We start from the raw sequence: 13,304 nt of genomic DNA, 5'->3' as shown, positions 1-13,304 counted from the left end.
TGACCTTGTTGATAGATTCATTTCAGATTATAGTAAGCCTGTCTGTATCTTTCTTTCGAAATGTTAATCCTTTTTATTTTGACTATGGGCAACTTCAAGTCTTTTATTCCTGTGGTGGGCTAATGCCCCAGTAGCCTTGTTGGAAATTGAAACTTGATAAATACTCGTTTTGCAATTTTGGGGGTCATATCAAGAAGGCTTCTATAGGGGGTTAAAACAGTGACGAATTAGATGCAAAAATAAATCTCTAATATCCTACATTCTATCTTCCCACTGAAATCATTTTCGGAAGTGATGAATTGTGTTTTGATAGAAGGTATCACGACACAAATCATACATGGTTTATCTATAGACTTCTTTAGAGTACAAACATAACAGTACTTAACAAAACCAGGGCTCTTTTTTCAATCAGTAAACATTTATTCCTAAAACTAGAGTTCCACGACCCCATACCTTCGCCAAATGATCCTAACCTTTCTTTACAACTGCTGTATTAATTGTGTTTGTCATTAATTATGCAAATTAGGTTCTCATTTGCATAAATCATATCAGCTTATCATCTCCACCACCAGACAGCTGACGTACACAATCTATGTTAAGAAAGAGGACTTTTATCGCATTTTCTTATAGTTTATGCAAATAAGGATCTCTTTTGCGTAATTAATGTTCAACGATGTTCACCTGTACTTAACTTCCAAATGCTACAAGTAAAATTTACTGTCATTTACCACAATTAAATTATAGCATTTTCTCATTAATTATGCAAATTAGGCCTTTATTTTGCATAATATATATCAATCAATATTCCTGTCCTTCTCAGTTACAAATGTTACATGTTGCAATGGTCCCATAATGGAACTGAGCGCATTTACCAAATTTCCTAATTAATTATGCAAATTAGATACAGATTTGCATTATTATTATGTCATTATATGAAGTATCACTTAAGATACCTACATACCAAAAATCATAACAATCCGTTAACCCTTTCTTGAGTTATTCCCTTTTAAAGTCTGACACTAAACCTGTCCTGCAGTTCCAAAACAAGCCACTAGGGGGCCCAAACTTACACCACTTACTCTCGGCATCAAGAGCTGTCTACCACTCAACAATAATAACCGCAGCATGTTCAGAACTCGAGATTTCAAATCAGGAATTCGAAGTTCCGCTGCAGTACCGTAACAGGCTGCTAGGGGGCCCAAAATCTAATCGTTTCTAGGTCTCATCAAGAACTACCCACATACCAAATATCAATACAATCCATTCAGGCGTTCTTGAGTTATCCTGGTCTTCTACATACATACAAACAAACAAACGCTACCCAAAATATAACCTTCTCGTCGAAGGTAATAACACAAAAGTAATAGCTTGAATCTAATGTTCGTAACTTGGCTTGGTAAGCACATCTGTAAGGTACGTAACAAATACAATGTTAATCACACCATATAACATTACATATGTAACAAAAAGTACAACATGTACAATGATGGTAAAGTATTCTAAAGGGCATGATATCTTTATATATGCCACTAGTTGAATAGGGCTCCCATACTACCCACCTCTCTCACCAAATAATACTATGAATGACCTAGTATACTAACTAGAAAGACACTCAGGGTAATGGAATCTTGTAATTATTCCTGTTAAACTGTTTAAGACACAGCACATCAGTTTAGTCTCTTATAGAAATATGGCCCGATTAATAAGAAAGAAGGGAACTGTTCTTACTTTTACTTTTACTTACTTTTAAGTATAAAACCTGGTACATCTATCATACTGTAGAACATTTAGTAAAAGCCAAGATCTAAGTAACTGTTGCTATCCAGTCCTAACCCATACTCTAAATGTTATCCTGCACATTAACACTGAATAGTGTAATAAGTGATGCGTTTTTATGTCCCCTTTAGATATGGAAGGTACACACGTGCCGCAGGGGAACAAGAACCAAACGCATAATATTCCTCATTAGGCAGATTTGTCTTTAACTCATTCCAGACATCAGCAGACCTGTCATACACATATACCAGATATACTTTGTCTTCGTGGAGGTCGCTAGCACAGGATAACAATATGTGCAGCTGGTTCTCCAGTACGAAAAGAACAGGAAAACGGTCAGCATAAAGGTTTTCTGGCTTCTCCCAGCCTTGCAGTTTCTGCCAGCGGTCTGACTCTGTGTCGTACACCATCGTGTAAGTGAAGCAGAGATCTGTACAGAAAATCTCTGTTCCCATGGCAGCAGCTGTACAGACATTTGAAATGACCCCAGGTGGCGTCCGTTTGCTCCACCGATCCTCCGTTGGTTCATAGCGATGCACTTCCTCGATTGATAGGAAATATATGTGTGAACCACAGGACAATGCTGCTGCATCCTCGAAAGTTATGTCAAGTTGCAGCTGTGAACAATCCTGCCACTGGTTTGTGTGTGGGTTGTACTTTCTCATCTGCTGCAAAGACTGACAGTCATAAACAGCAAGGTAATACAAGGTCCCATCAACTTTAATAAGGTGTTCCTCATACGAGACGTCGTCTTCTGGTCCCTCAGATATCGAGGACACACCTGCGTCTTCCCACAAGTTTTTTGCATGGTTGTACTTAAACAGAGAGAACTTATTGTTATCCTCCGATCCTTTAGTGTTCAGGATATAGATGTCGTTATCACTGGTGACTGTCATGATGGAGGAATTAGGAAGGTCTTCTGGCTTGTAACTGCAACTGATGTACTTCCCTTTACGAGGGTTCATGAAGAGGAGCTCGTTGGAACTAGAGATGACAAAATACATCCGTCAAACTGTCAAAAGTAAAGTTGGACAAGAAACTCATAACTTTCCACATGCATGAGACAGAAATTGCAGGAGGCACTGTTCTAGCAAATCTTATCTTGTAGCCCCTTAAGAAAGATCTAAAGGTATACGTAGGAATTAGATGAATAGTACATTTCTTGCAGGACCATAAAATGTGAAATAATATTGTGCAATAGTTGTTCACAGCTGACAAATTTAATAAATAAGCATAGACGTACCCTAGTGCTGCATTGTACAGCAGCGCCATTTCCATGGTCATCCCAAGCCTCGGCTTCAGGTTGAGGTTCCCTTTCTGTACCATATTTTGGATGACCTCAGAACTTCCAGGATCCTCCCTGACCAGTGGGCGTTCCAAGATGGCTGTCATGTCGTCTGAGGACAGCAGGTTGAAGCGGATATGAGGGAGAATGCTGGGTAGGTGGTGCAGTCTGTAGGGTAAAGGTATGTGAAGATTTACCTGGCTGCCTTATATCACATTACCTTCTTAATTAATTACGTTTATTTCATGTTAAAACCGCAATGTGTACCTACACCCACCTATCCTCCCTGTTGTGCTGCACCCATCTCACCACAGCCTCCCACACTGTTGTCTCCTCTTTAACATCCAGCTCGTCGTGGCTGATGATCTCAGTCAGCTGATTCACATTCAGGCTGCAAAAGTCTTCGCTGGAGGCAACCTGTGAAGGCACATGTACATGGTACTGTGTGAAAACAACCTTTTATTGGTAAATGTCTTGGTTAAAATTGAAAAGAAGTACTAAAAGGTGGGTTGTTTCTTTATATTATTCTTTGGACAGCTATGAAGGTTACAAAGTTAAATTTTTTGGTGACATCCTCTAAAATAACGATCAATTTACTTATATAAGAGATATAACAAACAGGAATTGACCCTTACCACACGAAGCCATTCGTCTAGACTTTCATGACAGAGCACAACTATCCTTGTATGAGAGGCAAGTAACAATGAAGTGACCTACTATCAAAACATCACACCCACCTCAACAAAGTGTTTATCGATAAACTTCAGACAAGATTTTCGGACAATGTCCACAGTGAAGACATCAGCAAACATGTACAGGTCCACACAGGTAGAGCGCTCCACGTTCATGCCCATGTAGCTGCTGCAGGTGTCTCTTACATAGTCCAGTTGGAGGAGGTCGGCTGCCTGGTAAAGGGGCTGCACTTTGTCCAGGGACACATGGAGGGTTCCCGAGTAGATGTAACTCAGGATCTCCCCAAACATGCCTGCATCCAAACCCTGTAAACAATAAAACGTAACAATGTTCAAACATTTACCACATATAACAATCCCATTATAATGGTTCTATATACAGCAGGGAAATATATCAGAAATCCCTTTGATTGAGGGTCAAATTCTCATCCCATTCTTCAATTTTATCTACAAAATCTAAGTGCACATTTAATTATATGTTCCTGATAACTAAGCGCAACTGAATTTTCAATTAAGGAATACATACGCATAACAATATTGGCCACAAAGTTGACCTTTAACCCCTAAATTCCATAAAGGTCAGTAAGTGGGGAGGGGGGTATAACGGGGGACATGAACTGTCTAACATTTGCGTAGCTTTGGCCTGTCTTAGATGTACTCTGTGATACGTAAAACATTTCCAAAAGTTACGTGCTTCACTCTATTCTAACCAAACGTCACGCCAACCCTACCTGTAAAACAACCGTCTTCTGACGACTTTCCGCCATGTCACTTGTAAACATGGCCCTGAAGTAGGGGCTGGCCGCGGACAGAACAAGCCGATGGCAGGGAAACCGCCGGCCCTCGACTTCAAGGACGACATCCTGCAGTACCCCATCCTTCTGTAAGTCGCCCACAGTTCCAAGAAACCCGTGCAGATAGCTCTCGTCTTGGTAGGGACGAGGACGAACTGCGCTGACGTGGGGTTCTTGGTCTGCGGCGGCCATGTTGATGATGATACCATGACCCCGGGTCAAAGGGTAGTTGGATTCGACATATACTGATTACCCCCATAATATAGCAGAAAGAGATGGGCAAGGATCACTGATGCTGTGAAGCACCTACGACCACTGTAGCAGAAAAAGTACTGACATTATTCCTTGAGAAAAAAGGAATGCCTACCATAGATCCATGTTTACTATAATCAGATCTTGTACTGGTTTTGTGGCTTCTATTGAACCTAACATTACTAACGTTACCGATCACTGCGTGTATTACAATGTGTACATTTTTGTTTTATAGTCTCCCTTGTTGTTTAGTTCTTTTTGTGCCGTGTCGCAGTCTGTATTAACTGACTGATAGTAGAAGTAGTATAATACCTTTATTTTAAAAAATGCTAACTTTTGTTTTGACTATTGATATTTTCAAGTATTTACATGTTATGGCTTGATATGTTATGGATCAATTGTGTTGGAAACTACAGATCGACATTTTGTACTATTCGGTTGTACTATTATGTTGTGATTTTTCCATGTTAATGATGTCTCTGAGGGGGGCGAGAAAACAGTTTGCATAGATGGAATTACGACAAAAGTATGCATAATTTATCTGTGAATTTCTGAGTAGATCGATCGGACCATTAAACACAATAGTATTTAACGAAACGACTGCTCTTTCTTTCTACCAATTAACATTCAAAGTTTAAAGACGGTAAAAAGCATATTACAGTTACATTTTGTATGGAATATGTATAAAAACTGGGCCGAATCTACTTTGAGTAAATTATGCAAATGATCATGTAACCATACACATGTAAGGTGAGTAACAAATACAATGTTAATAACGCCACACAAAATACTGTAACATACACGTGAAATTTCCTTTCCCTGTGACTGTGTGCCACCCCAGGTTACTTTACTAGGACTCACATACATGTACCAACCGTACCCTCACCAAATAGTACCATTGATGCTCAAGTTTACTAACTAGGAATGCAATTAGAATAAATGTATCTTGTAACTACTGCTGCGAAGCTTTTAGGAAACAGATCATTAGTCCTGTCTCTATAGAAGCAAATTTATCAATCCATAAACCTTCATACTTCTACCAAAGTATAAAATCTGGTACATCTATCCCACTGTTGAGCATTTGGCAAAAACCTAAGATCTAAACTAAATTAATCAGTTAAACAACCATTCAACGATTAAACAAAGTCAATCAATCTTGCCCTGTCTTGTTTTATGTCCCATTGAGATATGGTAGGTATATACGTGCCACAGGGGAATAAGAACCGCGCACTTCATAGGTCTTATGCGGTAGATTGGCCTTCGAGTCTCTCCTGGCATCAGCAGACCTGTCATACACAAAAACAAGATATACAATGCCTTCCTGGGAGTCGCTAGTACAGGTTAACAACACGTGCAGCTGGTTCTCCAGTACGAAAAAAATGGTCCGATAATCAACATAAAAGTTTTCTAGGTTCGGCAAGCCCTTCAGCTCCTGCCAGCGGTCTGACTCTGTATCGTACACCATAGCCTTAGTGAATATAAAGTCCGAGCAGAAAATTTCCGTTCCTATAGCAACAGCTGTGCTGACATCCGTTATGAGTGTTGGTGGGGTCCTCTCGAACCAACGGTCCTGTTTCGGGTCGTAGCAATACACTTCCGTGTCCGTGAGGAAATACAGGTTTGGGCCACAGGACAATACTACAAACGACGCTAGAGTCGTGTTAAGTCTCAGCTGTGAACATTCCTGCCACTGGTTTGTGTGCGGGTTGTACTTTCTCATCTGCAGCAATGGTCTGTCTTCTTCAGGATCAACAGCAGTGTAATACAGAATCCCATCAACTTCATAAAGGCCTCTCTCATACATATTATCTTCTGGTCCCTTAGATATTGAGGACACACCTGCTTGTTCCCACGCGTTTTCTGCATGGTTGTACTTAAACAGAGACAACTGATTCTCCTCGTCTGATTCCTCAGTATGCAGGATAAAGATGTCGTTATCACTGGTGACTGTCATGTCACGGACATAAGGGAGGTCGTAGCTGCAGCTGATGTACTTCCCTTCCTGAGGGTTCATGAAGAGGAACTCCTTGATTACGGAACTGGAGAGGGTTAAAAAACACAGTCAGTAAACCTGGAGCGATAATTCATATCTTTTTATTGGGATGAGGCTAAAATCACATGCACTGTTCTATCTTATTTTGTAGCTCCTTGAGAAACATCCTTTAAAGCATTAGTAGGAATTAGATTAATAGTAGAACAAAATGACGGTACAATGGCCTAGTGGGTAGAGTGTTCGCATTCGGAAGGTCGTGAGTTCGATCCCGGCCAAGTCATACCAAAGACAATAAAAATGATACATGCTGCTTTCTCTGCTTAGCACTCAGCATTCGGGAAAGAGTATGGAAGTTGAACACACACCACTACCAGTGGACTAGCCCTCTGCTGTAGTGATTGCGTTGTGTGTGGTCCAGGGCTAATGAAACAGAGATGGGCACCACCATATGTGCCACAAATGGGCACCGCCCTTGGCGCGGGAAGGGTTTAACTTTTTTAACTAACATTATGCAAGGATTAATCACGACTAACATTGTACAAAGTCAGACAAATAAAAAAAGTACATATCTAACTAACCTACGGGGATAGTTCAACAGCACAGCCATCTCTGTAGTCATCCCAAGCCTCGGCTTCAGGTTGGGATTCCCTTTCTGTACCGCATTCCTGATGACCGCAGAACTCCCAAGATCCTCTCTGGCCAGGGGGTGATCCAAGATGGCTGCCGTGTCGTCTGAGGTCAGCAGGTTGAAGCGGATGTGAGGGAGGATGGTGGGTAGGTGGTGCAGTCTGTATGGTACAGGATAGTGGTACATATTCTACAGCTGTATTTGCATCTTATAAGTTTTTCAACAATGCAAAGAAATCTAGGATGTTGGGAATTGAACCCAAAATTAAGACATGTGTGAGTGTCATACAGAGAATCCGCACTCCAAATAATGATACCTACCTGTCCTCTCTACTGTGCTGCACCCATCTCACCACAACCTCCCACACTGCTGTCTCCTCTTTAACATCCAGCTCATCGTGGCTGATGATCTCAATCAGCTGATTCACACTCAGGCTGCAGAATTCTTCTCTAAAGGAAAACTGTGGAGGTGCAGAGTGCATGTTGGTTAAGCCTTAACATATGGCTCGTTAAAATTGAACACTTAACACAACAAATTACGGGATATTCCTTTAGAGTGGTCTTCTGATAGCCATACAAAAGTTACTTGAGTGAGTGCAAGACAAACTTCTTTTATTCAAGATTGATGATCGACAAAAGTGATGTACTACCAAAATATCAGTCCCACCTCAGCGAAGTTTATATCGATCCACTCCACACAACGCCTCAGGACAAAATCCACGGAAAAAACATCAACAAAATTGTACAGGTCCACACAGGTGTAGTGCTCCACATTCATGGCAATGTAGCTGCTGCAGGTGTCTCTCACATAGTCCAGTTGGAGGAGGTCGGCTGCCTGGTACAGGGGCTGCACTTTGTCCAGGGACACATGGAGGGTTCCCGAGTAGATGTAACTCAGGATCTCCCCAAACATGCCTGCATCCAAACCCTGCAAAACAGTAAATCGTAACAATTTTCAAATTTTAAACATATAAGTTATCATTATCAGGCAGGGTGCATAAAGAAGGGAAATATATAATGACCTTCCTTTATTATTTTCCTCCCATATTCTGTTATGTTATCTACATATTAATCTCTACTACTTCTTACTAGTACTTCATCTGTTTCTGACAACTGTAAAGAATTATTTTTGTCAAAAATACATGCTCATTACAATGTGGTCACAAATCTGAACTTTGACCCCAAATTTCAAAGATGTCACATTTGTAAGTTCTCTGTTTCGCTCCATTCTTACTCCAGACCTACCTGTAAAACAACCGTCTTCTGACGACTTTCCGCCATGTCACTTGTAAACATGGCCCTGAAGTAGGGGCTGGCCGCGGACAGAACAAGCCGATGGCAAGGAAACCGCCGGCCCTCGACTTCAAGGACGACATCCTGCAGTACCCCAGCCTTCTGTAAGTCGTCCACAGCTCCAAGAAACCCGCGCAGATAGCTCTCGTCTTGGTAGGAACGTGGACGAACTGCACGCGCGCTGGCGTGGGGTTCTGCGGCAGCCATGTTGGTGATGATGGCATGACCCCAGGGTCAAAAGGTAATAAGTCATTCACTGATTACCCTGATATTGTAGCAGTCTGTCTTTTTCTCTCTCGAAGGAAGGGTTTGATTTTGATTTTATTTACTCGGCCGTGGAATCAGGAGAAATACAGTCAGGGCTACCCAAAGAAAGGTTAATACTATAAGATGTTGATTTGTGACTTATTTTGATTGATGTTACAATTTTAAGACCATATATCCGTGCACAAAATAAAGCGCCTACCAACAAACCTTCGATCAGACCTCTGGTCTTAAAATTGTAACATAATGTAGACTACCGTCACAGATAAACGTACATTCTAGGTTTTGATTTATTTACTGTTTTCATTGAAAACTCGTTGTAAAAATATGCTTCAGTTACAACGAGTTTTCACATTGCTTTGGTAATTTAGTACGTTTTGTATGTGAATGTTTGTACCATTATACAGTAGAGAGATTATAGGTCTGCGGATGACTTACATTGGAAATATGGTACGTCTCGGTTGATATCTTTCTTTGAAGACATGATATCAACTTTATTTATCTAGGTGTAAGTTTTCTGTACGTGTTGGTTTGATGCCGAAGTAGCTTTGAAGGAACATGCAGATGATTTCATAAATACATTTACGCAATAAAAGGGATAATAGAGGGTTATTTTTTCTTATAGATATTTCTGGGGCAGTTAAAATGTGACAAGCTGTCAAAATGGGTATCACAACAAAAATTATAAATGCATCATCTATCAATTTCTTCTAAGTACTATTGGCCTTGAAACCGAATAGCACTTCACTAAAGAACGAACCATGTTGATCAATGAATATTTATTGTCAAAATGAGAAAAAGTATACATATATATTGTAAATGGAAATGCAGGTATATAAACTAGTTTTAATCTCATGGATATGCGCAACAGTGTAACAGGCTTCTGAAGAAAAACTAAGTGTAAACAAATATAACACAAAACAATACAACAAGTTATGCATAGTATATGCAAACGTCAAAGCTGAAAACGATTAANGGGTCTACAAACCTTGTAAAAAGGTATTTTACATTTTGAGGTCCTACAATACACATTTTCACTGTCTTAGTTATGTTGCAAATACAAACACGTTTCCTTTTTGCCACTAAAATGACCTAGTGGGGTCCAAACAGACTTCAAAATGTTTTGTTCAAGAAAATTTTCGTTTCTATTCTTATCGATGATACATATCGATTGTGCATACATTGCTTAGTCATTATGAGAGGAATACTTTGATATGATAATGTGTTGATAATATCAGCTCATTATCATGATTTCTGCAAAAGATCAGAGCATTTTGCTCTAATTATTATAACCGTATTCTGAACAGGGAGGGGAATTTTGAGTCCCTCAGCAAATTTCATGTCGCGTAACTCGTGAAAGGCTAGCGGTAAAGCTACCAAAGTTGGTATTCTATCACAAAATGTTTTACGTCACCTAAGGCCACAGCAAGTAAATTTTATGGATGACATCAGCGAGCGCATTAATTTTCGCCTGATTTAAAAAAAAAGAACAAGATTTTTTTTCTTCTGCAGGGATGGTCAACATGAAGACAAAGTAAGAAAATGAGCAAATATGTTGTGTTGTAGCCTAATAATTGTACTTGTAGAAGTGACACTCCCGAGGTACCCAGTACTGTAGTTGTAGAAATAAAACTTATTGGATTGTTGTAAAGGTGACACCAATATGGAAACCATGAGTGTGGTTACCAACTTTGTTGGTGATGTTAGTCTGCCACACTAGTGTCACTGTCTTGAATACAGGAATGAATGCCTTGTTGGCTCTGATACCATGTTTTGTCCCTGTAATTCTTGTTACAACATTCATCACAACTTAATGGTGCCTATTTTTGAAAATGTAGCCATCTTGTTTTTTTTCGCCCTATCGCACAATTTTTTGCAGTCTGCAGAGCATGTCATCCATAAAATGTAATTGCTGTGGCTTAAGTAAATTCGCTATTTTTCTGTTACTAAGGCAACGGCAATATTTTCGCCAAAATTTGTCACTTTAGATTTAAACAAGTTTTTCTTGGTTAGATTTATATACTTTTTTTTAAATTACATAGATTAAATCTTATGAAATTCAATGTAACATTTATCGTTCATAATTTATAGTGTATGCTTATGATGATGATGCTTATTTCAAGACGTTGTTGGTCAAAATCCAAGATGGCCGCCCTTTTTTCATTTTTCACTTAGCTGAATGACGTCATAAGGTCACATTATTAGATAATGACACAAAGGGTCTTGTAATGATTTAGTTTACGTACTTACTATCCTCTGAAAATCTGATAGTCATACTATAAGTAGTTTAGGCGTGGGTCTCAAAACTTAGTTAAAAAACCTGTACATTTGGACCCCAGACTGACTTTCCTTTATAATTGCCACAGAAATGTATCAATCTCCTTTAAAAAATAACTTTGGAGAGAGTGTAGTAGACATTGACCGACAAAGTCAAGCAAGGCATTTTTCTTCACATTGCATTGAAATAGCACTTCAATATTTACTCTTGGCTTCCAAATTGGTGTTTGAGTGTTAACATTCTCTGTGCCTAATTCCAACACATACTGAATTTCATTTCTTTGAGGCTGCAATATTATATTTGATAGATAACAACAGTGCATGTAGTGATGTGGGCCTCATTCTTGAGGAAAGGGTTGAGTTTTGTGGCCATTATAATTGACTGTTGCTTATGTGTTCTACCCTCTTCATCAGTTCCAGTGATGTCCTCTTCATGAACCCTCCGGAAGGGAAGTACATCAGCTACAGTTATGATCGTAAAGACCTTCCTGACACAGCAAACGTGACAGTCACAAGTGATAACAATATCTACGTCCTGACTTGTGAGGAAGAGCGTAGCGTTCAGTTATCCTTGTTTAAGTACAACCATGCGGGGAATTTGTGGGAAGATGCTGGTATGTCCTCAGTATCTAAGTGGCTGAGGCGGGGAAAAGATTTGGAATACTACAATAAGCACCTTGTTGAAGTTGATCACATTTTGTACTATCTTGCTGTTGATGAAGATGAAGGCGTGTTATTGATGATAAAGTACAACCAGCCCACAGACCATTGGGAGGAATGTTCACAGCTGCAGCTTGACAATACTCTATCCGCCGTCTACAATGTTCTAGCATTGTCCTGTGGCCCACACCTCTACTTCCTTACAAGCGACGAACTGCATCGCTACGACCCGAGCCAGGACTGTTGGTGCAAGAGGACCTCACCAGGGTACTTTCCTGAAGTCTGTACAGCCGTCGCCATGGGAACAGAGATTTTCTGTACCGATATGGATTTAACTCAGACTATGGTGTACGACACAGAGTCAGACCAATGGCAGACACTGCAAAGCTGGCCGAACCCAGGAGACTTTGATATCCACGATGTTCCCAGTCTTTTCGTACTGGACAACCAGCTACATGTACTGTTCAGCTGTACTAGCGACCCTGAGGAAAGATGCAGAAACCTGCTGTATGTGTATGACAGGTCTGCTGATGCCTGGAGAGACTTGAAGGCCACCCTGCCTAATAATGACTATGATGCGCGTGGACCTCATTTCCCTGTGGCACGTATATGCCCACGGTATCTTAGGAGAGGCATAAAATAATTTCATAATTTTTCCTCGTTTAATAGTGCGCAGGTTAAGGAAGCATATAATATGTGTATTTATCTATTTATTTATTTATTTATCTATTTATTTATTCGAATTCACAGAAATGATCTGAGAGGATCCTGCAACAGGAATATAACTTTCCTCTACAAGGTCGGGTCTACTTATACAAAGAAACATAATGAAAATAAACAATTAGAACAAAGAAAACTACATACATAACTTCTAAATGAATGGTTAAAACTATTGGGACAGTAGTTCTTGTTCTTGTTCTTGTACTGAATAACACCCCTTATTTTGTTGGGGCAAACTATCCAGGGTGTAGTGCTGCTGTTTATTGACCGTTCCTCAGGTGTTGCAACACCGCTTCCTTAAACTTGACGGGATTAGCTTGAAGGGTGGTTGAGTATGGCAGGGTATTCCGATCGATAGTGGTTCTTGGGAAATATGAATGTTTGTGACAGTCTTTATTAGTCTTAATGGGTTTGTATGAGTTTGGGTGACTATGTCTAGATTGCCTTGGGTTCGGCTGCAAATAGTAATCCACCGGTAGGGCTAGGAGATTTTGTCTAGATTTCTGGAGGATGGTAAGTCTGTTGGCTGTACTTCTATTTTTGAGTGTATCCCAACCCAGGTCCGAGACTAGTTTGGTGGCGCTTATCTGAGAATCTGGACAGTTCGGGACATTTGAAGCAAATCTAGCCGCTCTTTTTTGGACCGCTTCGAGTTTGGAAATGTGGTTTTT

General features: G+C 40.1%; 2 protein-coding genes across 2 annotated transcripts; both read right to left on the bottom strand.

Annotated features, from left to right (window-relative positions):
- Positions 1–1,752: 1,752 nt before the first annotated feature.
- Positions 1,753–3,991, bottom strand: LOC118411140 (kelch repeat and BTB domain-containing protein 2-like). The gene is made up of 4 exons (XM_035813186.1): positions 3,799–3,991; positions 3,339–3,478; positions 3,020–3,229; positions 1,753–2,760 (listed from the first exon to the last, which is right to left on the bottom strand). The coding sequence occupies exons 1-4, from the start codon at positions 3,913–3,915 to the stop codon at positions 1,893–1,895; spliced, it is 1,335 nt and encodes a 444-aa protein (XP_035669079.1). The 5' UTR covers positions 3,916–3,991; the 3' UTR covers positions 1,753–1,892.
- A 1,640-nt stretch (positions 3,992–5,631) lies between these two features.
- Positions 5,632–8,942, bottom strand: LOC118410877 (kelch repeat and BTB domain-containing protein 6-like). The gene is made up of 5 exons (XM_035812753.1): positions 8,665–8,942; positions 8,087–8,347; positions 7,741–7,880; positions 7,371–7,580; positions 5,632–6,838 (listed from the first exon to the last, which is right to left on the bottom strand). The coding sequence occupies exons 1-5, from the start codon at positions 8,917–8,919 to the stop codon at positions 5,971–5,973; spliced, it is 1,734 nt and encodes a 577-aa protein (XP_035668646.1). The 5' UTR covers positions 8,920–8,942; the 3' UTR covers positions 5,632–5,970.
- Positions 8,943–13,304: the final 4,362 nt, after the last annotated feature.

This window comes from Branchiostoma floridae, chromosome 3 (assembly GCF_000003815.2).
Source record: "Branchiostoma floridae strain S238N-H82 chromosome 3, Bfl_VNyyK, whole genome shotgun sequence".
Lineage (NCBI taxonomy): Eukaryota > Metazoa > Chordata > Leptocardii > Amphioxiformes > Branchiostomatidae > Branchiostoma > Branchiostoma floridae.
The sequence above is the reverse complement of the archived record's forward strand: the minus strand, read 5'-3'. Positions and strand labels throughout refer to the sequence as shown.

Bases quoted from the DNA above. Each gene is read 5' to 3' on its own strand.
- LOC118411140 (XM_035813186.1), bottom strand. From the start codon at position 3,915: ATGGGCATGAACGTGGAGCGCTCTACCTGTGTGGACCTGTACATGTTT. The intron at 3,479-3,798 runs GTGGGTGTGATG...GTGCCTTCACAG, and splicing joins TCGATAAACACTTTGTTGAG to GTTGCCTCCAGCGAAGACTT. The intron at 3,230-3,338 runs GTGGGTGTAGGT...TTTACCCTACAG, and splicing joins CAGCACAACAGGGAGGATAG to ACTGCACCACCTACCCAGCA.
- LOC118410877 (XM_035812753.1), bottom strand. From the start codon at position 8,919: ATGGCTGCCGCAGAACCCCACGCCAGCGCGCGTGCAGTTCGTCCACGT. The intron at 8,348-8,664 runs GTAGGTCTGGAG...ACTGTTTTGCAG, and splicing joins AGAAGACGGTTGTTTTACAG to GGTTTGGATGCAGGCATGTT. The intron at 7,881-8,086 runs GTGGGACTGATA...GCACCTCCACAG, and splicing joins TCGATATAAACTTCGCTGAG to TTTTCCTTTAGAGAAGAATT.